At 35.0% G+C, this 24,831-nt stretch overlaps 1 protein-coding gene across 1 annotated transcript in view; it reads right to left on the bottom strand.

Annotated features, from left to right (window-relative positions):
* The window catches only part of PXDN (peroxidasin), a 68,942-nt gene that overhangs the window by 26,567 nt on the left and 17,544 nt on the right, over positions 1 to 24,831 (bottom strand). Inside the window, exons 2-8 of the mRNA XM_088530603.1 lie at positions 20,451 to 20,522; positions 18,807 to 18,878; positions 12,564 to 12,635; positions 6,037 to 6,108; positions 5,433 to 5,504; positions 3,254 to 3,423; positions 1,818 to 1,935 (exon numbers count right to left, since the gene is read on the bottom strand). Coding sequence (XP_088386729.1) covers positions 1,818 to 1,935; positions 3,254 to 3,423; positions 5,433 to 5,504; positions 6,037 to 6,108; positions 12,564 to 12,635; positions 18,807 to 18,878; positions 20,451 to 20,522 — 648 coding nt within the window. The remainder of the gene's footprint in view (positions 1 to 1,817; positions 1,936 to 3,253; positions 3,424 to 5,432; positions 5,505 to 6,036; positions 6,109 to 12,563; positions 12,636 to 18,806; positions 18,879 to 20,450; positions 20,523 to 24,831) is intronic.

Genomic DNA, 24,831 nt, shown 5'->3' with positions numbered 1-24,831 from the left:
AAATTCTAGATACTTTGTAGTAAGAATGGGCTTAATTGCTATAAAACCACTCTGTGCCCTTCACTGACTGCATTGCTTAAGGAACATTAATGAACTTGGTTATAATTTTTACTTGCTTGGAACAAAAGTTGCATTTTTTAGCCTATGTCACGAATACATCATACTTCCTAAGTAGATTTAGGACTTTTTGTTAAAGGAATAGTTTCTCACACCAGCCTTCACTATTTGATGGAAAAAAAGCACAGTGTAGGGCTGAGGATCTTATCCCATATGTAAAAAACCCAGAGTGACTGCTGATCTATTCAACATACCACTCACAGGTCTTTTGACTGAAATCTTGCCACATTCAACTACCTTGCGCAGAGCTTTGCTCTCATTCATGCAGCCAGGAAACGAGCCAGAGTCAATAATTCCACACCCCAAGCTCAAATTTCTTCTTAAAACTCTTTCATATGTGTATTCTGAATACATGTTTTCTTTGTTTATTATAAAAATGTTAAGCCAAAGAAAATTTTAATGAAATAAATATATGTTCCAAGCTTAAGGCTCTATACCTTACAAATTCTAAAATAAAATCTATACTCTTGCTACACATGGAGTTCTCACGAAAACCAACACAACAGCTGCAGAAGGAATCTACATCATTCTGTTTTATCAGTAAGTAAAATTTGCTAGTTCATTTGCTAATATAGAATGTGAGAAAATTCATTTTCCAAATGCATGATTTATCATATTTATTATATTATCGTATTTATTATTTTATTATTATTATTTAATCAATATACTATACTTATTATTTATTATTATTCCAAATTCATTTCTCCATTCATAGACACAAATTATTAAGCCTATACCTAATTAAACTAATGTGATATTCAGAAATTATGTATCCATCATCATAAATTCAGATGTTCTGCTGCCACGTAGCTGGCTAAGCCACGCCGTTCCTGTAGCTGCTGCAGGGAGTCAGAGCTCTGGGCTGGGCTCTAGCAAAAACCCAGCACAGGGTTAGCCCATGGGCTCATGAAAGACACACGGTTTTTTTTAGGCCTCCTCTCCAACCCCTCAGCAGTGAGAACAAGCAGTGGAATAGATTCCCTTGAGAAGATGTGTTCTTTCCATCCTTTGATGTTTTTAAGACTTGACTAGATAAAAGCTCTGAGCAACCTGGTCAGATCTCATTTCTGACCCTGCTTTGGAGTAGAGACCTCCTGGGCTCCCCCTTCTAACCCGAATTACTCTATAACCCTATGACAAACTTGCCTGCCCTCCATTCCCTCTGGCGAATCTGGAAAATGTTGCACCTCCCTTGTTGTGGGATGAAGCTACATTTCTGGGAAAAATTTACTAGTTTGGAGCTGGGCTGAAAGACCTGCTCTAAAACCTACCTCTTGTCCAGTTGGATCCCTTTAAACAAGTCACTATCACTCTGCCCAGAGATACAATAAAACTGGATCTACACAGAATATGCAAATACTAGCTAAATTCACAAACTCAGTATGTGCAAGATGTCTATACTGTGCTACTTGATACTTATGTACATGCAACTGTGTATGTATTACATCTGAAAACCCAGCGAACAGTATTATAGCCATAAAATACCTTATGAAGTTTTCAGCTCATAAATTTTCATTTACAAATCAAATGGATCTAGGACATAATTATTTCATACAATTCTTTTCATTACAATATGTTTTTGATGATAGTATTACATATATTTTAGAATCTAATGTGTATCAACAAGCACCGAGAATTGTAGACACATCCAGACAAACCTAAATACATCAAGTTTCTCTCTCTTTCTCTTTTCAACTTACTTGTTTCGAAGCCAGATAATTTCTGGTTTAGGATTGCCTTCAGCTCTGCAAGTGAAGTACACTGTATTCCCTGAGGTAACATCCACATCCTGAGGCTCTGATGTAATTCTTGGCCTCTCTATATCAACAATAAAATACATAAGAGACTCTTACTTGACTTAAAATGACTTAAGGATGGTAAATAGTAAGTTTTCCATATACTTGGTGGAAAAAATATTTTTCACAAATGTTTTAAGTTAAAATATTTACACACTTAATCAGGATTACACTTCTCTATATATAAAAGTGGTTCCTGTATTTCTGACCTTCTACATCTTTTCTTGGGACCTTTTAGCAGAATTGGAAATGGATTTTGCAAATTTGCATAAGGCTCTAATGTAACTGCTTTATTTATTTGAACAAAGGTTCAATTTTTTTATGCAGAAAAAACTTTAAAGCGGCAAGCACAGGAGCCATTTAAAATAGCTTCCTCTCAATCAGAATAAGTGCCTACCCTACCTCCTACAGAATAATTTGTCCAGCCTGCTTCCTGTAGTTTCCTTATTCAGAATCCTTAGATGTGGAAAGAGATGGGAGTGTGCCATGGTGAATTATTCTCATATCAAATTCCCTTCTGCTGTCTTTTTCAAGGACCCTGTAGATGCTTATGGTAATAATTCTTGTAAACAGCTTTGTGCAATATAGAACCGAAAGGACAAGGCAATTATTTAACTCTTTGACCTTCTCACATGGTTGGAAATGCAAAACACCATCATATGATGGAAGAAACCTGCCTTTTATAACAAGAGAGGTGCCACAGCCCAAAGACTTGGAGCGCTTGCGTAAGGAGCAGCATGACTCAGCCTGCACACTACCAGGCTAAGGGAACACAGAAGCATGAAAGGATTATAATAAAAGTGATAACCTTTTATCCTTCAGGGACAGAGGACTTCGGTTGCTGTGTAGAACATTTCTTACAAAGATAATTGAAAGAAAAATCCAGTGACCTAACCCTGATTCAAATAACGTCAACAAGAGTTTTAATGGTTAAGTTCTATGAATCTAGAAGCAGTTCCATAAAGCTTCTTTTTGGATTTCCTTCATACAGAAGGGCATACAGGATACACACAGTACCAGAGAGCCTACTTTACAGCCCTTTTGTGGTCAAATCTGTAATTTAAGCACATATTTCTCTATGATCATGTTTAATTTACTGTGTTGTTGCAGTGACAAATGTCAAACATGACCGTCCTTGTTGTACAGAAAATAGGCTGAGGGAAAAATGATTCTTTTAAAAACAGACCAAAAAAAAAAAAAAAGGAAACATTTTCAATTTTCTCAATTTTCTAGAAACAATCAGTATCAACCAGCAGTAGCCAGAAACAGAAGAAAAGAATCAAATATGGCTTGGATACATTGAACACATGAAAGAAGCCAGCATTAAGGGGCAAACCCACCACAGTTAAGTTCTTCGGGTGTAATCGTGGCCACTGATCTTCCCTGGATCCTCCGTGGATACTCACAGGTAGCGGCTGCTTGAGCGTTACCTGACTCCGCATACGTCTTCAGCAGCTCTGCCAGCCACAGGATTTCACAGTCGCAGTGAAGAGCGTTTGAATCTAAACGCCTACATAAAATAAGATGCAGCCATAGTACATGTTAACAAGCTGGAACTATTTTCTTTGGATCAAAAAGATTCTGCGATAGTACCAGCGCCTTTATCTGTGAATACAGACAACACATTATTTTGAATATAGTTGATGGTCACTTGCTCACAAGTATGAAGCCTTTATTACAAAATCACATACGTTTCCTGCAGGTCTTTCCATATTGCACAGGAAGGCCAAAGTTCAACACAGCAAGGCCATATTCAATATTTATTTTTTTTTTATCTCAGCATTTAAGAATATAAAACTGATTTTATATAAGCCTTGCTTCAGAAAGCAACATGTTTCTGCACATTTTTTTTTCTGTTTAAAATTTATTACTACAGTAACTTCTTAGTTCATACTGAGGCAAGAACTCGCATTTTTATTCATTTAAGCATTAAGCTCCCACTGTATTCAGTGGACCAGTCACTACCTAAAGCAGCTGCCTACTGGAGATAATGAGCACCCATAAATTCTTTCGACCATTCCAGTAGTGATGGTCCCTGACACTATGTAGGGCACTGGACTTTGTAGTGGAGGGCCCTGTGAGGAAAAGAAGCTTTAAGTCATGTTATAGAAATCTGTTCTTATATATTAATCGTATGCAAGTGGGCATAAGGTTATATGACAATGGAGCTTCTGTTTGGTATATCTTTAGGGCTAGATAAACCCCAATTATTTTGTCTTTGATTATATTTTGATTAGACTATATTTCCCTGTTGTGCAAATTCCTTGATTTTTTTTCTTCTCTGTTCTCTCACCAAAAATCAAATGCAAGAACAGACAAATATATTGAAAGCCACTCTACAGATGTCTTCTAGCACATTGTGTCTTGTCAGTAGAACTTAAATCCTGAATAATGAGAGTCATGATGTGATCTTTAATGATGAGCTGTAGAAGGACCAAACACTGGCCAATTTAGCCCATCTCCAGCCATGGTCAAAATTCAAATTTTACTTTACCAAAGCATTATGCGAAGAAGCAACTATTTTTTTTTTTTTCAGCTCCACAGGATTTGTAAGGCAGCATGAGTGAGGCAGCTATGACTTGAAGATGCATACAGCATCCAGACTTTTGTTCTTCTTTCCCTCCAGAAGCAAAGGCATGGTTTTCCAAGTGGCTCAACTGCCCTCAATCAACACAGCTGCAGGAACAGCCTTCCTATAATTTCCTCTGTGATTTTTTTTATAGAGTTAATGTTATGACTCACTGCACAGCACACCCTCAATAGTTCTCAGATAGAAGGGGGTATGAAAATGTGACTAGATACAAGATTAAGCCTGCCTCTGATACAAAGAGTAGTCTTAGATGTTCTTGGACAATTTAAGTTTGATCATGAGCATTTACTCTAGATCAATGATTCAAAATCCATGACGGAAAACCCTCTGAAAGTAATCTTATTATGGCACTAACCATACTCTCTTAAGTTCAAGCTAAACTTTTCAACGGCCACTGTGGAACTAAGAAGCCTCTATACAAGTTTTCCAAGAGAATGGCATTTTAAGAAGAACTGACCTGTGGAGTTGTTTCTGAAAATAATATCTATGTTCTTAAATCACTGAGGACCTCTGAAAAAAATATACTCAAGTAGGGAAAAGAAAAGCAAAGTCAGTTCCTGGAAGAGATCATAAAACGTTCATCCAATAAGGCATAGACAAGAGAGAAAAAAAATCAAGGAGCTGCGTATATTATTTAGTCTACGAAACAATGGATTCTTAATGAACAAGACTATAAGGCTACAAATAATTCCAAGACAGGAAACAAACAAAAGGACTTAGTCACTAAAGACAGTTGGACGGGAAGCAAGGGTCTGAATCTACGCAAGTAAACAACTGGAGCTCAGCTTTGGAAAAAAAAATCGGTAACATTTTGAACAATTACATGATGAAAAGCATTGCCAAGGAAGGTAAACACTGCCAGGACAGATACAGCATAATGAGATTAATCTTTTTATTATTATTATTCAATTATAATTCAGTTTACTTACAGTCTCTTCATCGATTCTAAGTGACTAAATGTTCCAGGAATCAAATGAGCTATTCTGTTGTTATGCAAAAATCTGTTAAAAATCACAGAAAGATACATGTAACAATATAATGTAATGCTCACATTCAATTCACATTCTTCTGAAGCTCCTTTAAGAGAAAGTAATTTTATAGAAAACAAAACAAGACACACTTTTGTGACTCATTGGTTGCCAGTTTTCACATGGCTTCCAAGGTGTATTTGATGTGTCCATGTGAGAAAAAAGCCATAAAATGACAAAGCAATCAAAGAAGTGGAGTTTGTACATATCCAAAGTTTTTGAAGAAAAAGAGTTCCAATATAAATTTCCTGCTTCTCAATACATATATTTTAGCCAAACATAAATTGTAACTCCTTGACAAATAGTTTTGTCCCAGAATATAACCCAAGGCCAGACCAAGATATTCTTGGCAAAAACTACTTAGTAGTTACAATTGCAATGTTGGATTAAATATTATCTACAGGAAAGGTAAGAATATTATTTTTTGGTTTCAAACATTCAATCTACTTCAAACAAAGAAGTGAGCTGACATTTCTGTATCTTACCCCAAGATAAACAAACTTACAGCCTTTCAAGTTTTGGAAGATGGGTAAAGGATTCAGGTTCCAACGTTTCTATTTGATTAAAGTGCAGATACCTGAAAACATGTTAAACAAAAAAGAAAAATACTGAAACAGTTTATTTAATTAAGCTGAAATATTACAAAGCATTTTGATGTTATTAACACATGTAAATGACTGAAAGGTAATGATGTAATGGCATTAACTTTCTTCTGATAGCATCTGAATCTTGTGCTTTTATACGGCAGATACAGGGACTTACAAGAAGGGTTTATAGACCTCTATATACCTAATAAGCCTGCGTCTGTGTGAGTGCCTCTGTGTGTGTGTGTACATACACACGTAAAAAAACTGCTTGAAGACTATTATTTTGGAGATTCTGGAATTACCAGACCTTTGAGCCCTTGTCAAGCCCATTTTTTATTAGTATGCATATATGAATAAATATATTTAATAAAAAAATAGGTAAAACGTGGCTTGGTTAGAAAACATTTAAAGTTTATACTTACAGCATTTTTTATGGGCAAGTGTTTTTATTATCATCATATTGAGTGAAAAATTTTAAAGATTTCAAAGAGTAGTCTGCTTCAGTTCATGTATTAAAAGCTACAAAAGCTTGCAAAAGCTATAGACAAAAAAAAATGTAAAATAAAATAGCTTTATTTTGATTAAATTCTTATTAGACAAAGAACTTAGACAAAGTGATCAATGCATGGTTAGCCAACCCAGCTATGCTCTGTTTGATGGTTTGTTGATGCATATGTAAGCTATTAATTTTAAACAGCCATTAATTCAGTAAGACTGAAAAAGTCTGAGATAACAAGATAATAAAGCAGATTATTAGTCTGTAACTGCTGTGACAATGGGCTATTCATAGGTAAAGATTGCAAGGTCAGAGCCATACCAGTCTTGACCAAGTTGAGTAAGTATTCTGTAGCTTTGCAGAAGGAAAAAAAAAAAAGTAATTGAGAGAATTGCACAAGGAACTGTGAAAATGATTTATAGACTTTGGATCTTGATTATATCCAAATGTATCCAAACTCCTAAACCTTCCTGTTTGGCTGTTGCCTCTTGAGTTATACCCTGGCACATATCGAGAAAAACCTGCATGCATAGAAATAACAGTAGGCTGAAGAATAACAAAGCCCATCATTTAAAAACAAACAGAAAATCCCAAACCCCAAAATCGCCTGAAAATCAATCCCTCAACATGGTAACTGAGAAGGACAAAGGAATTCCCTTGTACTGAACGGTTGCACGTATTCTGACCCCTGATCTGAGCAGGCAGAGATTCCCAGTTACTCACAGCTCTGGAAGGTGCGTGCAGCTGTGAAGCCAGGCACGTGCCTGGCAAGTGACCAGTTCCCAACAGTGCAGGGAAAGGGCAAGCAAGCAATGGGGAGAGCAGAAAAAGCCAGTAAATCAGCACGAATGTGATCGGACACATCCGAGTGTTAAGTCTGCTCACTGCCAAGGCAATTTGTGGCCATTTCTGTGATAAATCGTAACCATAATAGATTCTGATCCTGTTTTTATAAGGAAACAAAAAATGCATAATCATGCTAGGTCTGCATCATCTCCTTTTCAAAGCTATGGGACAATTTCAACTAAATTTCAAAGTCAGATGTCTCAAAGGCAGTTTCTTCCTGCAAGTTTCATTAGAACTGACAGCAGAAAGAAGGCAGACTGCATGGAGATCTAGCTCTGAGGCAAAGACTAGCAGCACTGAGCTGTTATTTACTCCTTCGGGCAAGAGCTGGCCATGCAGGCAGCACAAGCACAGTCTCAGCTCTGCCCTCCTTTGTCCCCAGCATCACCTCGTCCTAGGACATGCTCGGGAGGGGAAAAAGCAGCATTCTCTCAAATGCAGTGAGAGAAAAGCACAGATAGAGGAAAGCAGACATAACTACAGCTCATTATATCTTCTGAAGAAGCTTACTAGAAATAACTGCATACAGTTATTTCTTCCTCTTGCACAGCAAACCTTTTTTTATAATATACATTTAATATATGTTTTAATAATACATTCTTGCATGTTTATCAAATATGAGTACCTTGCAAAAGTAATCTTAGCTTCTCAATTAATCTTCGTATTTCTGATATTCAGGATTTGTCTTATTTCTTTGGCATTCGCACGACAAGTACAATCATACATCTTACTAGCTCAACTAGCAGGGCTAGAAAATAAGCTCCCAGGCACACAAGCCCTTCTCTCAGTCTCTGAATCAGAGATAAGATTAGCAAAGGCAGAGAAAGAGAGGGCACATGGCACTGTCCATTTAATGGATGAACCCCTAGTTACACTTGCAGCATCACCTCATAACTGCTATTTAGTATTCAAGGCTATTGTTTTAGTTTCAGGCATAAAGAGTGGCTTATTGTGCCTGAAAACTCATCTTTTTTTTTTCCATCCATACTAATCAATCTAATTAAAACAACACTTCTGTTATAAATCTTGCCTTGTTTATAATCTCAGACAATCACAGCAGTAATTCAGGCATTAAAGCACACTACAAAAGTCTAAAGAAGCTAAAATAAATACATAAATAAATAAAAGAAGCCCAACTGGGAAATATTCCTAACTAACTGCTTGATATGATTAGTTGGTTGGGATTTCTGAGTTTTTAAAGTAGGAACTCAAAAAAGTTCTAATTTCTCAAGCAATTTATAAACAAATTAAGATGGTTAATATCTGTAGAAACTCATTAGCAGGGAGTGCAACTCAAAAAGAAGTGGAAAAGAATCCAGATTACATTATAAATCTAGAATAAAAAGAATTTGAAAATTATTGGTGCTATGACCTGAACTTTAATCATATGTTATCACTTAGATTTATTGCTTATATCCTTTTCTTGTATGAGCCAAACAAATGGATTTAAAGGATTTTAAGAGTGTAATTAGTGTAAGTTCTTGGACTGAAAATACATCCAAACATGTACCTCACACTGGCATGTCTTGTATGTTCAGAACATTATACTGCTATTTTTAATAACATGTAATGTAGTGAATTTGATTTAAAATCTTTTTGTATGCTTTTCAAAAATCTGTTTTTGTGAGACCCTTTTGTCCCCCTTTTCGATTCTCAATCTATTGTGAAGTAGGAAGCAGAGAAGAGGAAATAGGTATAGGAAATCAAATCCTAAACCAGCATGTCTAAAGGAAGATAAAGCTTTGACCAAATGAATACAGATTTTCTATTTCTTACTTTTAAAGTTGGAATATGAATATGCAAGGTAATATTCATCTTAGTGGCATCTGTCTTGTTTCACAACACTGAATTTAGCATTATATCTTCTGTAGGATATTTTTACTGAGAATTATCTTTAATAATGGGCCTATTAACCTTTAAGGTATAGACTCCTATTGTTCATTTCCAATAATATCTCCCCATCTTTGAAAAATGTACTTGAAATTCATTAGTAGAGTATAATCTATGTACTTAAATAGTTTATTTGGCATTTTGATTACTTGAAAGAGAATGAACAGTTTTTTCCTGCATTTATCAAAGAACTTTCCATGCCCAGAGGCATGAGGAGAAGCAAAAGGCTTAAACCACAAGGAAGGAGATTTAGATTTGACATAATAATAATGATTTAAAGTACTGGAACAGGATGCTTAAGGAGATTACGGAATCCTCTCTTTAAAGGCTTTTTAAATAAGGCTAGATAAATGTCTGTTCCCAGTCATTTATGTTGGTTGACCCTGGCTGATCTTATTTTAGAATAATAGAGATATATTGCACTTCTCACAGCTCCTTTGTTTTTTATTTTATTTTATTCTTATTCATTATTTCTTACTACAGTTATTTTTAGAAATGTAATGAGATTTTAGTCCAATGCTCACGCAGGCTCTTCTGTTAAATGTACGTATGTGTACATACATATTTTAATGCAACAACTTTCTAAAAATATTCGAGAAAGGTAAATTAACATTTCAAACCTGCTGAAAATGTAATTAAGGAAAATGAATAAAATAAATAGAAGAAACTACATCACTGTATGTAAAAGAACACATTACTATGTATTAATCTCCTCAAATACACCTACATATAAACAACATAAAATTATTTTAACAGTTTATAAAGAGCAAAATTAGGACATTAATATGAAAGACAAAAGAATATGTATAATTAGTTTTCCACTAAAATTAGATATAGCACTAACACTTAATATTTGATTAGTATTTGAGGCTCCTTTTAGTTAAGGATTTCAAAGAAACTTTTTTATTCCTTGTAGATGAAGCATTCTTAAGCTGAGATCCCAAAAACATAGTTGCTACTTGGAAGAAAAGCCACATAACAAATACAAGCATGCTTCAAATTTAGGGCAGTTTGGGGATCCAAATACAAAATACCTGTGGCTTACCAAGCCAGGTATTTGTGACATTGCAGGTAGGACTTTTTTTTTCCTAAACAGAAGCAAACAGAAGCAGTTTTAGATGCCCACAGGTGCTCTGGCTGGCTTCAAGTTAATGTTTGGAAAGAATGCAAGTTCTCTGTAATTTGTGTCATATTTTCTCGTCCCAAACACATCTTCTGCAGTGTCTGAATTGGTAGTAAGTGGCAACTTTTAATTGCCTGACTTACTCCTTTCATGACCTGCCATGACTTAATGACTAAAGTCCTCAGTCTGTTTTAAGTATATAAAGGTGCCAGGTTTTTCAGTGTTTACTCTGGTACAAGTCAGTTTCAGAATCTGACCAAAGATAAGATGAACCAGACCTTGCAGAGTCAGACCCTACTTTTATATTAAAGATGCCTATCTTTCTCTATAAGCTACAAATCTTAATGAATACCGTCTGTGAAATTTATTTCCAGACAAGCCACTGCTTTCCTGAACTCATATTTTCCCATCTACTCCTTTTTAACATCTACCTATGAAAAACTTTTATAATTTAAACCTAACAGGACAGTCATTCTGAGAGGCAGCTCAAAGGAACAGCTGTATGTGTCCTTCTTGCAGGAAGTGATGCAGATATTCAAGGGCAGTCATAGAACAGCAGCTGTGTCAGGCTTCATTTCCAAACTCTATAGCTAGAGATGAAACTCAAATTTTGTTTAAAACTTAATTTTATATGGAATAAAATTGATGTTTCGAGTTGGAGCTTAAGATGATTCTGTATAATACTACTGCAGGCCAGGGAGCCTAAACTGAGACTGAAAACTACACAAAGAATGAGTTAGTATTCCTATGTGGTTTATGTATTTCAGTCGTAACATAGAGCACAGGAAAAAACATCCACCTGTTTCCACTTGCAGCATATCAGAATACTATTTTGGAAGCATGATAATTCAATAAATGGACCTCAATATTTAAAATTCTACAAAGAAAATAAGAATTGCTATTATCATGCAAGTAAGCCCTACCAGTTGCTGTCAATATGCTGCAGTAATCATTTCTAGAGTAGGAGGAAGAGAAAGGCATTAACGAAACAATTGACAATTTTATTTATATGTTCTACAATTATCACTTATGTTTTCCATAGAAGCTCTCCATTCAAAAGGAATCTATTTCATTCTAAAATGAGCTGGCATGATTTGGTACACTTTCTGAAGTGTTGTTTTATTTCAAATACAACACACTCCATCCACTAATGTCCACTGGAGTCTTACAGTAACACAGAAGCTGATACATGTAATAAAAATTTGTAATATAAAGAGAACTGTCAAGAATTTTCAAGATACGTATTAGGCTTGGAAGGAAGATGTTGCTGCCCACCCAGATTTATATGCTACAGAACTTTTCACTCTGGTATTTTAACTAGGCAGTAGTCAGACTGTGAAATATCTATGTATTTATAGCATTTTCTATATTTCTAAGCATTACCGTAATGAGTGTATGGTGATGCTTTATAGTTATAACACAAAATATAGTTAATGGAAATCTATACAATCTTTTTTTGTCATGCTTATTGACTGTATTTTTCATTCATTTCTAACAGATTTTATATATGAAATATATTAAATAGATATATGAAATAGCTACATTACAAACAAATGAAATATTCTTATGTTTTAAATGTCCTTATATGGCAATGATTAACAGCTGCATTAACATGTAACCTGCGCCCTGTGCCTGTGATTCTGTAATAACAGTAAGATTTTAATTTTTAAATCTATTCTGAATTGAAGAGGCTAATTTGGCTTTAGTTATGCTGTCATAAAACAAAATATGTGCTGCAGTCAAGGGGATTGCCGTGAAGTTAGAGTCTATTTCTTAACAATACAAACTGCTTTTTGGCATTTTCCACAATTTTACTTCTTCAAACTATTTTGGGGCACAAACATATACAGGGGTACTGGGAATGCAAATCACAAATGAAAGACAAACATAGAAATGAGGAATTTGACACAGAGATCATGTTTGTTGCTTTGTTTGTTTTTCACATGCAAAGGATTATAGGACTATGTGACTAACAACCCATTCAGTGCAGACATGCAAAGCATGCAGGCAGAATGCACTGTCCAAGGCGTGCATTGTTCCTCTGCAAGGGAACCATGAAGAGGACAGCACAGAAGAGAAAAGGCACTTACAGTTGTTCTAGAGAGGCAAGTCCTTTAAATGCTTGCCTGTCAATTGACTGGATTTCATTCTTGTACAAATAGCTGAAACAAGAAACAATCAGTAATATTAGTACACAAACAAGGGGTACATGGAGGTGGAAAAGAAGAATTAAGTTGACACATGAAGACAGCTTTTCACCTACATATTAGCAAAAAAAAATACAAAACAAAAACTAAACATATACACAAAAAGTACTTTGTTCTTGAGAATTCATCACAAATGTTTGCCAGGAAAAAAGAAAAAAAAAAAAAAGGAACAGGTCCCTGTAGGCCCTACAGCTCTTTGGATTCCCATTTCTCATTGTTATTACTCACTCTTTCTTTGCCCTTCAGTTTCTAGATGGGCTTTCAAGTCAAATTAAATTCAACTTAAGGAACAGAATTGCATCAAATGTTGTTTTTTCCAAAATACCCTGGGGATGCCATTGGCGTCTTGTTTTCATTAAAATATTTCATCTGAACACTGGTACAGATTTTCAAATTATATTTTTTTTGTTTGTTTTACTGTATTTGAAGAATGAAAGTGATATTTTTTGTAACTTCTTCTGTGTCACTTTAAAAATATTTACAAAGAAATACAAATCAGAATATTGCTATTGTATCAGAAAAACAGTATTTCATTTGTTTTATCACTGTATAAAAGATGGAGCTCTCTTGATACTTATCATATAACCAGAATAAACACATGCAGAATATCAGCATATTGGCATGTGCTGACTACACCTTTCTTACAGAAATAAAATTCACTAGTTTATGGATGGATCAGTGTATGTGCTCATGTTTATCATGCTCTTAACAGTAATGATGGTTTAGTGATCGAGAGTTTGAGAAAAATCACACAGTTCAGATGGTAACTACAATTTCTGAATAGAGGCAACAACAAAATGCTTATTCAGTTATTCTCTTTTTGTGTTAGGTTACAGGTTCCCTATTTCACAGTTATTTGACAAATGATCTGGGACTAAGTTAACAAGGGATGGATTTCTACAAAACAGGGATGAAGACATTTCGGATTGCATATCATTTTATTAGCGGACATTTTATTAGTAGTCTTTTGGGCTTTTGCATCACTGTAGTTTTCAGTAATTTACTGGAAATACTGCAAACTTCTTTTAACACAACAGACAAAATATTGACCTTGTTGGAGTTGGTGGCAGTTTTCATACTGTCTTGAGAAAGTCCAGTATTTCACAATAGCCCCTAATGAGGAAAAAGGGTGAGGGCACCTCATGTTTACTCCATGACAATTTTGGGAGGCAGTATGGAGTAGCATTCTTCTCTTGAATATAAAGATTTTTCAGTGTAGTAGTTGCTGAAATCCCAACATATTAATATATATGGATACAGGGTGCTTGCTTAATATAGACATATATCTGAAGAAAAAGTGTTCCTCCAATAAGAAAACAACTAGGAAACAAACAAAAAAGGGGTTTTTAAAATGATCGAAATTCTAAACAATTTAAAAAGAAAAAAAAACCCTGCCATGTGAAATGTCTATAAAAATACTTAGAAATGTATCTGAAAAGTGGGTTATTATGCTTATTTTGGATGAAGAATTAGTTCTGATTCCATTTTCAAAAAAAAATAGCCGCTCAAAAGTATCCAGGTATTTTCTTAAACTCAGATACATCTGTCTATTATGTTATTACTGCTTTGTCTCTCCTTAGTTTTTTTATTGGGATTTCTATTGGGTTTTTCTATTAAATTTCTGCCTTTTACTGCAGCAAGAATTTTAAATCCACTATATTTTCTCATTAGTTGGAAAATTTCAAAAGTTGAATAGCTAGTTCAGTTTTCTTCAATATACTCAACTTAGCAGTTTGGAAATTAATGTTGTTTCCTTTAAGCGCCAAACTTCTGAACAGATTCGTGAATAAGAGTGGTTTCAAATATATTTGATAAAACGCTTGTAAGTACAAGCAAGTATAGTGTACATCCACAGTGTATCTCCAGATTTGAACCCTCCTCAACTTTAAATCTACTGAAACTAGTTCAAATTCATCCTTAAAATACAAGCTTTTTCCATGCTGAAGATGAAACCCTCTCATGCAGCAGCTACAGGACAAGCCACTGACTTCCATCCATCGCTGTCCCTTTTTACAGACAAACTACCAATAACCCCATAAATTTTGTCTTACGACAGGATTGTTTACCACACTTTAATTTAGAGTAGTGTAGATGCTTCACAGAGGAGAAATAGATATGATATTAACTAGAAAAATATATATATACATATATGTACTTTATCTAGTGAGCAGAGATATGACAGAATACAAAACTTAGCTCTGTAGACCTCACAAAACTATTAATCTTTTTAAAATTCAGTTGTGCCTAACAAGTGAAATTTTCCAAATATTACACCAATCTTTAACAAAAATATTCTTAAAATCCCAGTTGCACTACAGGAAACTAAATTAGAGTATAAATAAGAACAAAGTAACCTGACCTACCTGTTAGCACACCTAAACCCTTAGCATTTTTAGAAGGATGAAAAAACAGTGAATTATAATGACAAGGGGTAGATTTTAATATGAGACTATGTTATTTGCTAAAACTTCTATTATTTTTCCCCTGCAGAGTTCACAAAGAACTAGCAGTTTCCAGAAATTCAATTAAAACCAATTGTGGCCAAGGGAATTGGTCATACAGATTGGAAATGACCAGACGAATAAGTCAGAGAAGTAGGTCAATTAGTCTTAAGGGTTTTTTTGTTTGTTTGTTTGTTTTTGAGGCCTTTATAAGGACTCTGTGGTAAGGTAAAAAGCGATGGCAATAAGAGAGCATGTAGAGTAAAACATAACAAGTAAATAAAAATAGCAAGGAGACTTAGATATAAATACAAAGGAGACAGCTCACAATGCAAAGACATGAGACTGGGAATCACTGGAGGTATTCAAAGGAGAAAGGAATCTGACCATAACAGAAATAATGACAGAAGATTATATAGGAAGAACATAATATAAGCAGAAGGCATAAGGAACTTTAAGGTAAGAAAGGTCAACAACAAAGGTCAGTAATTCTATCACTTCATCAGTTCATCAAAGGCAGACCAAATCTTGCTACATTTCCAAAACTGATAATTTCATACTTCTAAACAAGAGTTCTGAGTCCCTTTTATCACAGCTTTCTCATAGGATTCTTATCCTTCTCTTTTCTTATTAAATGAATATGCCTCAATATTTCTGCCAAAATAATTTTAGTTTTCCATTTTTATTTCCAGCACTTCTTTCAAACTGGCTTCTAACTTCCTGCTCTGTAGCTATCAAGCACCTTACTCTTATCCAGAAAAGCTCTTGGTAATTGCTACAGTACATTTGACTTACATTTTCCCCATATCTTCTCCCTATATTCTTTCTTTCCTTTTTGCTTTAACTTCAGTGTTTCAACTGCTGATTCCAGATCATGTAACACCCTACATGTTATACCCATAATACATCTCTTCAACTTTCAGTTATCTTCCTTCTTGGGGAGTAAACTGTTGAGTTTCAGGATCAGAAAGAATTATCCTACCAATTTACCACAAACCTGCATGCATCTATATTATATGTTGGGGGAGCTTTTCTTTCTCATCTTTCTGCACTATCAATCCCAAGTCAGTTAACAACTTACAGGAGGACAATAAGGTATATATAGTGTTCTGTATATATGCACATAAACATGATATATCAGGAAATTATCAATTATTTTGCCTATATGAAGACAACTTTTAACACTATTTTAGAAATCAGTGTTTACATTTTCCCTTGAAGAACAGGGAATATAACCAGCAAATTTATACTGAATTACTGAAGTACAGTGCAAAGACGAAGAAAATATATAGCAGCTACTAATGTCCAAGCTACTGATGCTTTTGTGATCTTTACAGAAGAATGATACTGCCAACTCCAAGTTACATGAAAGTAGGAAGACAGAAAGACAGAATAAGTACCTTATTGGTTTCCCAGCAAAACAGAATCACAGAATCACAGAACGGTTCAGGTTGGAAGGGACCTCTAGAGATCATCTAGTCCAACCCCCCTGCTCCAGCAAGGACACCCAGAGCACGTGGCACAGGGTGGCATCCAGGAGGGTTTTGAAGATCTCCAGAGAAGGAGACTCCACAACCTCTCTGGGCAGCCTGTTCCAGTGCTCTGTCACCCTCACAGGAAAGAAGTTCTTCCTCACATGGAGGTGGAACTTCCTGTGTTTCAACTTGCGGCCATTACCCCTTGTCTTGTCACTGGCTGCCATGGAAAACAATGATAATGAGATTTGTTTTCTTCCAGCTTTTAGTGTATGAATTCAAAAACATTATTACATATTATTCAAAAAGCATAACCATGCAAAATTGTTTAGGGAACTGTCAATATTCAATATTTCAATGATATAAAGAACAACAACAACAACAACAAAAGAGTTCCAAAACATGTATATGCATTTTATATATATATATATAATTTAAGTGACAACTTCTACAAGGATACTTCTACATTAATATTTTTAATGTACAGAAAATCATGGCAAGATCATTAATCTTCATCAATATTTGTTCTCCTGATGGACAAATCTGAAAATAAATGTATCTCAATTTCAGATACAAGTAATATAAAGAATCATTTGAAAATTCTGGGACTAAATCTCCTGCAGGAAAAAGTTTTCTCTGAAAGCATAAAAAAGTTATGCAGCAGAGATATAGGAACAAATCTTGATCTCTCCCTCTCAGATACTGACCATGTTTCTTTATATACAATTAGACTTATATTTTGCTAAATCTAAACCACTGAGAAAGACAGGCTTTCTAAAATTACTCAATAAAGTACACTTTATGAGAACTATAATCCAGTACTTCAGTTCTCTTATAATAATAAGCAGCATAATGTCCCAATAACTTCATCCTCTGAAACAGGACAAGCTATATTTGCAAATATCCGTAGGATCAGGTCACCCTTAGTAAGTAAACCTAAAACACAACAGATTTGTCTATAACATTAAATCCTGAACACATTTTTTAACTTTTATTAACAATCTCCTTCTCCCTAATTTTTATTTCACATGATCCTATTGGACTCCTACTGCTTTCCTTTGTTCCACAGGATACACTTAGCCTGTGCTTATTCAGCTGAAACCAGCTCAGCTGCATTTGGTACCATTGAGCCTTCTATGTTTGCATCTGCCGATACTGGGAATCACTTGGATTTGATCATTGTGATGTACAATTCAGGACATTTAGAGTACAATGCACTTAAATAGGCAAAAAAGTCTATTTTGGTAAAACTGAGAGGATGGTTTTAAAGAAGATATTTCTCCAGATGAATCTGCTACCACAGGCAGCTTCTATAGTCATCTTCTATACTATATATTTAAAATTTCCAGGGAGTAAGAGGAAAGGGAAAACATCTTCCTTTTAGTGATATGGATATAGATACTCATTACACCTATGTATGAAAACAAATATGCGTATCAGTTCACTAATCTCTTTTCACTCTTTCATTGAGCTGAACAGAGCTGATGTATTGTATTATCTTAGTTTGAATACATTTATATTAAAAAGCATGTAAAGATAAAGAACTAATAAAAGCCTAACAGCATTTCTGTACACTTGCAGTGTAAAGTCATTTGGTCATCCTGAATTAGTATACCCTAAGTGATTCACTTATTTTACATCTAAGGTTACAAAACATCATCTCCACTACACAAACATGTCCTGTAAAAACACAATATGTACTTTAATAATGCATTGGGGACAGTCTGTTCAACATTCTCTTTCCCCCAGCTTTATACTAAGTAAACAATTTTATTACTGAAAGATGATATACATAAAAATGAGACTAGAACATAATCAAACACAGCTTTGAAAACCAAGTGGTACATCTGCGCAAATCTATGTGATTTTTATTTCCCTCCTGTATCCTTACGCCTTAGATCTATCCTGGTTACAATCCTTCAATATACTCCTTTTACAAAGGAGTAATTTTATTTTACAAATTTCATCAGTAAATAGGAGTTAGTAACTCATTTAAAGCCAGCAGCCTATAAACAATTATCCCAGTCTTCTGTTAGCAAACCTCAAACCACCTATTTATAGAAAGACAGGCTTACAATTCTGTCTTCTTCCACTCCTGGTAATTTAATTTCACAGATTTTCAAAGCACTTTCCTATTTCAAAACACTTTCCTATTTCATAAATTACATTCAAATACATTTTGATACATAGGTTACAAACATTTAACTTACAGATATTTCAGATTTTCAAGGTCTTCAAATGCCCCACTAGGTATTCTTTTAATTTGATTGTTGTTTAGAAGCCTATAAAAATAAACAACTGATTATTATTTTGACAATTCTATAGGAGAGAACTATCAGAGAAAAAAGACAGAATGCGTAACAGCAGATATAATATAAATGTAGCATTAAAAACGACAATTGTTCCTTAACAATAACAGCTGACAGAAACACAGTGAAATGCTATAGTTTCTTAGTAGTTTTCAGGTGTGAACTCTATAAAGATTATAAAGATCAGACAAAAAAAATCCTCTAAACCTGAAATGATCTGACTTTTTGAAGGTATTTTGAGGTTAGAATGGAGCATAAAAACTTTGTTTCCAAGTCTAAACAGAGCGTTTAAATCAATAAAAATGATATTAACAGAGATTTCCTATTAACAGGTGCCTAAGTGGCTTTCCCTACAGTGTTTCTTAGCAATATTTTGCATACTGAACCCTTTACATCATATGTTAGCATAACTGGCTGTATTCACAGCTTTCTTCCCAAATTTGATTGCACAGATGTATGAAATTCCAAACCTATCTGGGACTTGTGGATCTCAGCTCAGGATTTTGGACAGGTAAAACCTAAGGGTGCGTATTTGACAAGAACTGAATTGCATAACCGGGGACTGAGCATGACCAGAGGTGTGATGAAAGGTGACTAAACGGAGGAATAGCCATTGAAAATGTCAAGGGAATATAGATTTGGACAAAATACTTTGGAGGGAAAGTCCTATCATTTTCCGACATGATTAAAAACACCAAGATGTCTCAATAAATTGTTTTTATATGCTTACAGGACACATACATAATAATGATGCAAAACTCAATTCATTTGCTTTTTATTTCATTTCATTTGCTACTTGTGTTCTAAAAAACAGGTGGCTAAATTTGCAAGCAACAATTATGTATTTTTAACAGAAAGACAACTCTTCACATTAATAATTCCTCCTTGCATCTGCAAATAAATACATTAGAGAAGAGAAACATGCACACATCTTTTCCAAGAGTCATGTTTGAGGGAAAGGCTGAGATACTAAGTTATAATGATTATACACATATTCAGTGTCTTATGGGAGTGTGAAAAAAAAATCTTCATCAAAGATGGATTTCTCTTCAGAAATATATGGTACCAGAGACCTCTATAAAAGGAGGTTCTGCAGGAACAAAGTCTTCCGACTTCTTCAGCTGTCCTGGTTGATCCACTAGAGCAGGACTGCTCTGAAACACTGGGAATGGATTTTGTCAAGTATTTTGTAACTGCAGTTCATCTGAACATCTTTGAATGGCTTTGTTGTAACTGCATGATCTAATATGTGATATTGGTTTTGGAAAAAAATGATAAAGTTCTATATTCTTCATATTTCTTATCAAAGAATTTTAATAAAAATTAGGATGTAAATAATTCGATTTTTTACTGTAACAGGCACATATTTTGTATTGCATGTTTCAAATACTTTGGGTCTAAATTTTGCTTCCTTCACCTGTGTAAATACTGCAACTGAAATCTGTGAGACTACTTACCTATGAAGGGAAAGCAAATTTGGCACAGTATCAAAGCAACTATATTACATCAAAAAGAGAAAGTACCTTAGGTTGAAAGAAGACTTACAGTGTGTTCAGATTTTTAAGCCGTCTAAACTCTCCAGGCTGGATTTCTTTAATCCTATTAAACCTTAGGTCTCTGTAGAGTAAAGAACAAAGAATCACATTAGAAAAACCTATGTATTTTTTTCATATGACAAAGCAAATTAAGTAAAAATCTTCTGCCCATAAACCATGGCTTTTGCCCAGCAAAGAAAGCAAAGCAAATTTTAACATTAACAAGAAGTCTAACAAGAAGTTTCAGCAAAACAGAACATATCCCAGCTTAGTGGGCAGCATTGACATCCATCTCTGGGATGGACCCCTATTCGCAATGGACATTCCCTTCCTCAGGGAACTGCCTGAAATGGGCTCTGGAATTAAATCTCACTAAATTGCATTCCATTTGCACTCTAATTGGAAATAATGCACTGGAACAAACAGCAGAAAGAGGAAACAGGAAAAAAAAAAGGAGAAATGAGATGGCTTTCATAGCGGTTAAGACACTCTGTTCCTTCACTCTGCATAATGAGACCTAGATACTTCGCACCTCAGGCTGCTTTACATCCTCAAATCCAAGCGCTTGAGGTAAATCCATTTCTTAATTAATTACAATTTCCCTTCTCTTTTTGCATATTCTTTTACGATGGTCAGTTCAAGGAGATGAAAACATTTTTTTCTAGAGAGATAGGACAGAGGAGGGCTCTTCATGGGGCACCGCCATGGCAATCTGGCCTCCTGCCCCCACCCTGGGTGCCAAACTGCTTCATTCCCACTTCTTTTACTGGATTAATTTTCCAATCAGGTGAGCCCCAAGCAGCCTCGGCTGCCAAAGGGAACCAGCAGCTGGTCCACCTCTTGACATCTCCCCTCCTCTCCATCTTTCCCCATCCACTCAGAAAAATACTATCTTGAAGGCAGCAAGACACACACAGGCAGCAAGACAACCTCCATCCTGAAGGAGGCAACACAACAGCTACATTTTTCCTAGAGCTGGGTGAATTTGGTGTCTATAAATAAAATCTTTTCAGTGTACTATAATGGTAAAATTAGTTTTAAGAAATAATAATTATATATATACTTTTAGTTATTACTAAAATTACAGTAAAATTAGAAAAAAATGTTTGTTAATCTGACTTTAATGGATTTAAATGGTATGTTCCTTCAAAGAGGACCTCATATATTAATTCAATAGTCTTGCTATGCATTAATTTAAGGTTTTTACATTAAGTTTTCAGCCCCAAGTCCTCCATAATAACAAATGAGAAAGAGACCACAAATTACGTTTAAATTCAAGAGCACACAACCTCTTTTGTTCTCAAAATTGTTATAATTTTCCTTTGTGAGTTATTTTTACATGGAACATAAAAGTTATTAAGTCATAATCACTATAGACGTCTCACAAAGAGATTATGTCAAACTATCTTTTCCTATATAGCGTGATAATAAGCTGGGTGGATAAGGGAAATAGCGTAGTTATTAGGAGTCATTAGTCATATACATAGGTCAAGAGTTGTGATACAGGCCATTCAAATAAAGAAATCAGAGAAATAGTTTAGAGAAAACTTCTGTAAAGCAATTATACTTTTAAAAAATAGGTAGATGAAAAATAGAGCATAAACAAAAATTAGTTATCTAACTGAAAGCTGGTATCAAGCATAATTTTGCAAAAATCTGCCATAAGATATGCTTCAATATTTCAAGATATGGATGGTGAAAGGCAAAGTAAGCTTGTTAAATATGAACATGTTGGTAAATTTAGAGTGGGTGCAAATATTCTGCAAGATATCCCAGATCAGACACACTCCTTAAGTTACAAACATCTATGAAGCAAAAATAATTCAGCACAATAACAGTTATGAGACACAGAGCAACTGGAGAGCTCTCAAGTTCTTCAGAAAACCAATTAAAGTTTCAGCAGATGACAAAAATGAGCATCATTCACCAATGCCATAGAATCATAGAATCATTATAGTTGGAAAAGACCTTCAAGATCATCGAGTCCAACCATAAACCCTTCAACACCATGACTACTAAACCATAAATTCTACCGTCATGAAGAAAAAATAAATATCATTCTAAACACAAGCCCAGTTTGTCAGGCCCAAAATACCATCTTGCCCCACTAGGGACCATAAGTCCGCAGGAATCTTTGCCTGGCTTTGGGAATCCTGTTTCCAGGAGCATGGAGGCAAAAGAAAGTGCCGAGCAAAGCCAGAACACAAGTGCGAGCCCCTAATGAGCCAGTGCTGAAGACCAAACAAGTGAGGACAGCACTGAAGCAAGGAATAAAATACTGGAAGCTCAAGCAAGGCCAATATGATCCCAATTTATTAAACCATTTTGTTTTGCTGAAATAATGCATGGTCAATCAGCATGATGAGGTTTCTTGGATTTTGAGGATTGAAGTTTTTGGCCTTAAATTGTACTCCAAACTAAAATGTCATATGTTCTTTTTTTCAAGCAAAAATTTGGTGTACCTAACTACTAATTCATTTTTTTGTTTCTTTTATTGCACACTTCAGAGTGAAAGCAATTACTTTTTAAAATCATATAGAGACACCATAATAATGTTAAAAATATAATTTAAAAAGTATGCTACTGTAATTTTCTTGTATCAAGGCCTCTTAACTTGTTGTCCTGTAAAAACAGCACTTAACCAAAAGAATACTACATATCTTCTTTTGGAAAATTTCGGTTTTACCTCACAGAATTTTTTTTATAGTGTTCTCAAACACATCCACATGCAAGTATATTTTTAAAAAAGGAGAGCCACTACAGCTAGAATGACTTTTCCTTCTTTATACAGCCCTAGAAGTTTTATTTATGTCTATGACCAAACACATCATAGATACTAATGGTTACCATTTTCCTCCTTCTTGTGACCTTCCAGAGCTTAATAACTTAAGTTGTAAAAATACGCTTCAGTCAGACAGTCTTCTACAGAAGCTAAACCCACTGCTTTGAAGAACTCCATTTCCCCCGCATAACACAAACAAAACAACATTTAGATCAGGCCAAGTAAACTAAATACACTCCGGATTATTTTCCTGGCCCTGTGTCATCTACTCTGTGCTGGCACGTGGAGCCCTACCAGAAACGCTTGGGATAGCACGTGGGTGCCGGAGCCAAGAGCGTGCCAGGGAGCACGCGAGCAATTTAGCAATTGGCCACCCTTGCGGATCGCGTTGCAGCACAGGCAGCCGCGCTGGCTCCCGCCGTGCCGCTCCCGCTGCCAGCACGTCCTGTGGGCAGGAGGCCTGCAAGAAACACCTGCTTCACGGGCATTTTAACTGAATCCGTCATCGCCACGACGACCTGCGCGTGCACAGTATAGATAAGCACAATATAAGTAAATATGCCTAAATAAAACATCAGTTGCATATTAGAGAAACTAATTTTAAGGTTTTTGATATCTGGATGTCCCTAGTTTATGTTTTCATTGTGGTACTTTACAATTTTAGTGCAATTTTGTGTGTGTCTGTATGAGAATCACATAGTAGAATATACAGTGAATATACAGCTTCCAATCATATTGAATTTGTGCATCAAGCCACTTTTAAGAAAATTAAAGAAGTTTCATATTGTTCTCTATTAAAAATGCAGTGATCTCTGCTTAGGAAATAACTTATTTTATTTACTCAGAGCAGACCATACCCTGAAATTAAAGTAAAATCTATTAAAAATACATTAGGTGCCATTTTGATTTCCAGGGGGGTGAGGACTGGGGAGGAGGGAGGACTGCCTTGTCACAAAAGGACCCATAAGAGGAAGAACTAAGGCTTTAGATCTCATTATTTTTATAAAAGATTATACATGGTGTATAATTATACATAGGCATTCCTCTCAAGAAAATTAATTCAAATCCCTTTTTGCACATGCTTGACTTCGGAAGTTTCAGTTGGTTCATTCAACTGTTGACAGACAAAATCATGAAGCATTTGAAATCAAGCTGATTAAAAGCAGGGCTGGCAGCATGGTGTCCCATGCTACTGTCACATACATCAAAAGATGACAGCCTATTTATCAAGTTGTGTATCTTCAATACCAAAAAAAAAAGCATTTAATTGCTATATTGAGTGTATATAGGAAATTGCTTTTGATTTGTCGTTTCTAATGCATGTCACAAAATCTGGCCATGATGCAAAGATATTGAAGTATTTAATTTTTAAAAAATGGAAACCAAAAAAAGCTCTTTCTTTATATATACTCATAACATTAGCCAATTCATTCATATGGGTTTAGATACACTTTATAATGTGATGATTTATTTAAACATGTTCCTCTTGTGACATTATATATGTATGCAGTGGACAAATCAGGACATAAGCATCTCTTACCAAATGCTGCAATTACAAAGACTAATATCAAACCTACTATTAAAACTACACATACAACTTGATTTTTAC

The sequence above is a fragment of the Tinamus guttatus genome, unplaced genomic scaffold (assembly GCF_059628265.1).
Source record: "Tinamus guttatus ecotype Peru unplaced genomic scaffold, ASM5962826v1 Tinamus_guttatus_pri_ptg000383l, whole genome shotgun sequence".
Lineage (NCBI taxonomy): Eukaryota > Metazoa > Chordata > Aves > Tinamiformes > Tinamidae > Tinamus > Tinamus guttatus.
Note: the sequence above shows the minus strand (reverse complement) of the source record. Positions and strands in the feature narration are given on the sequence as shown.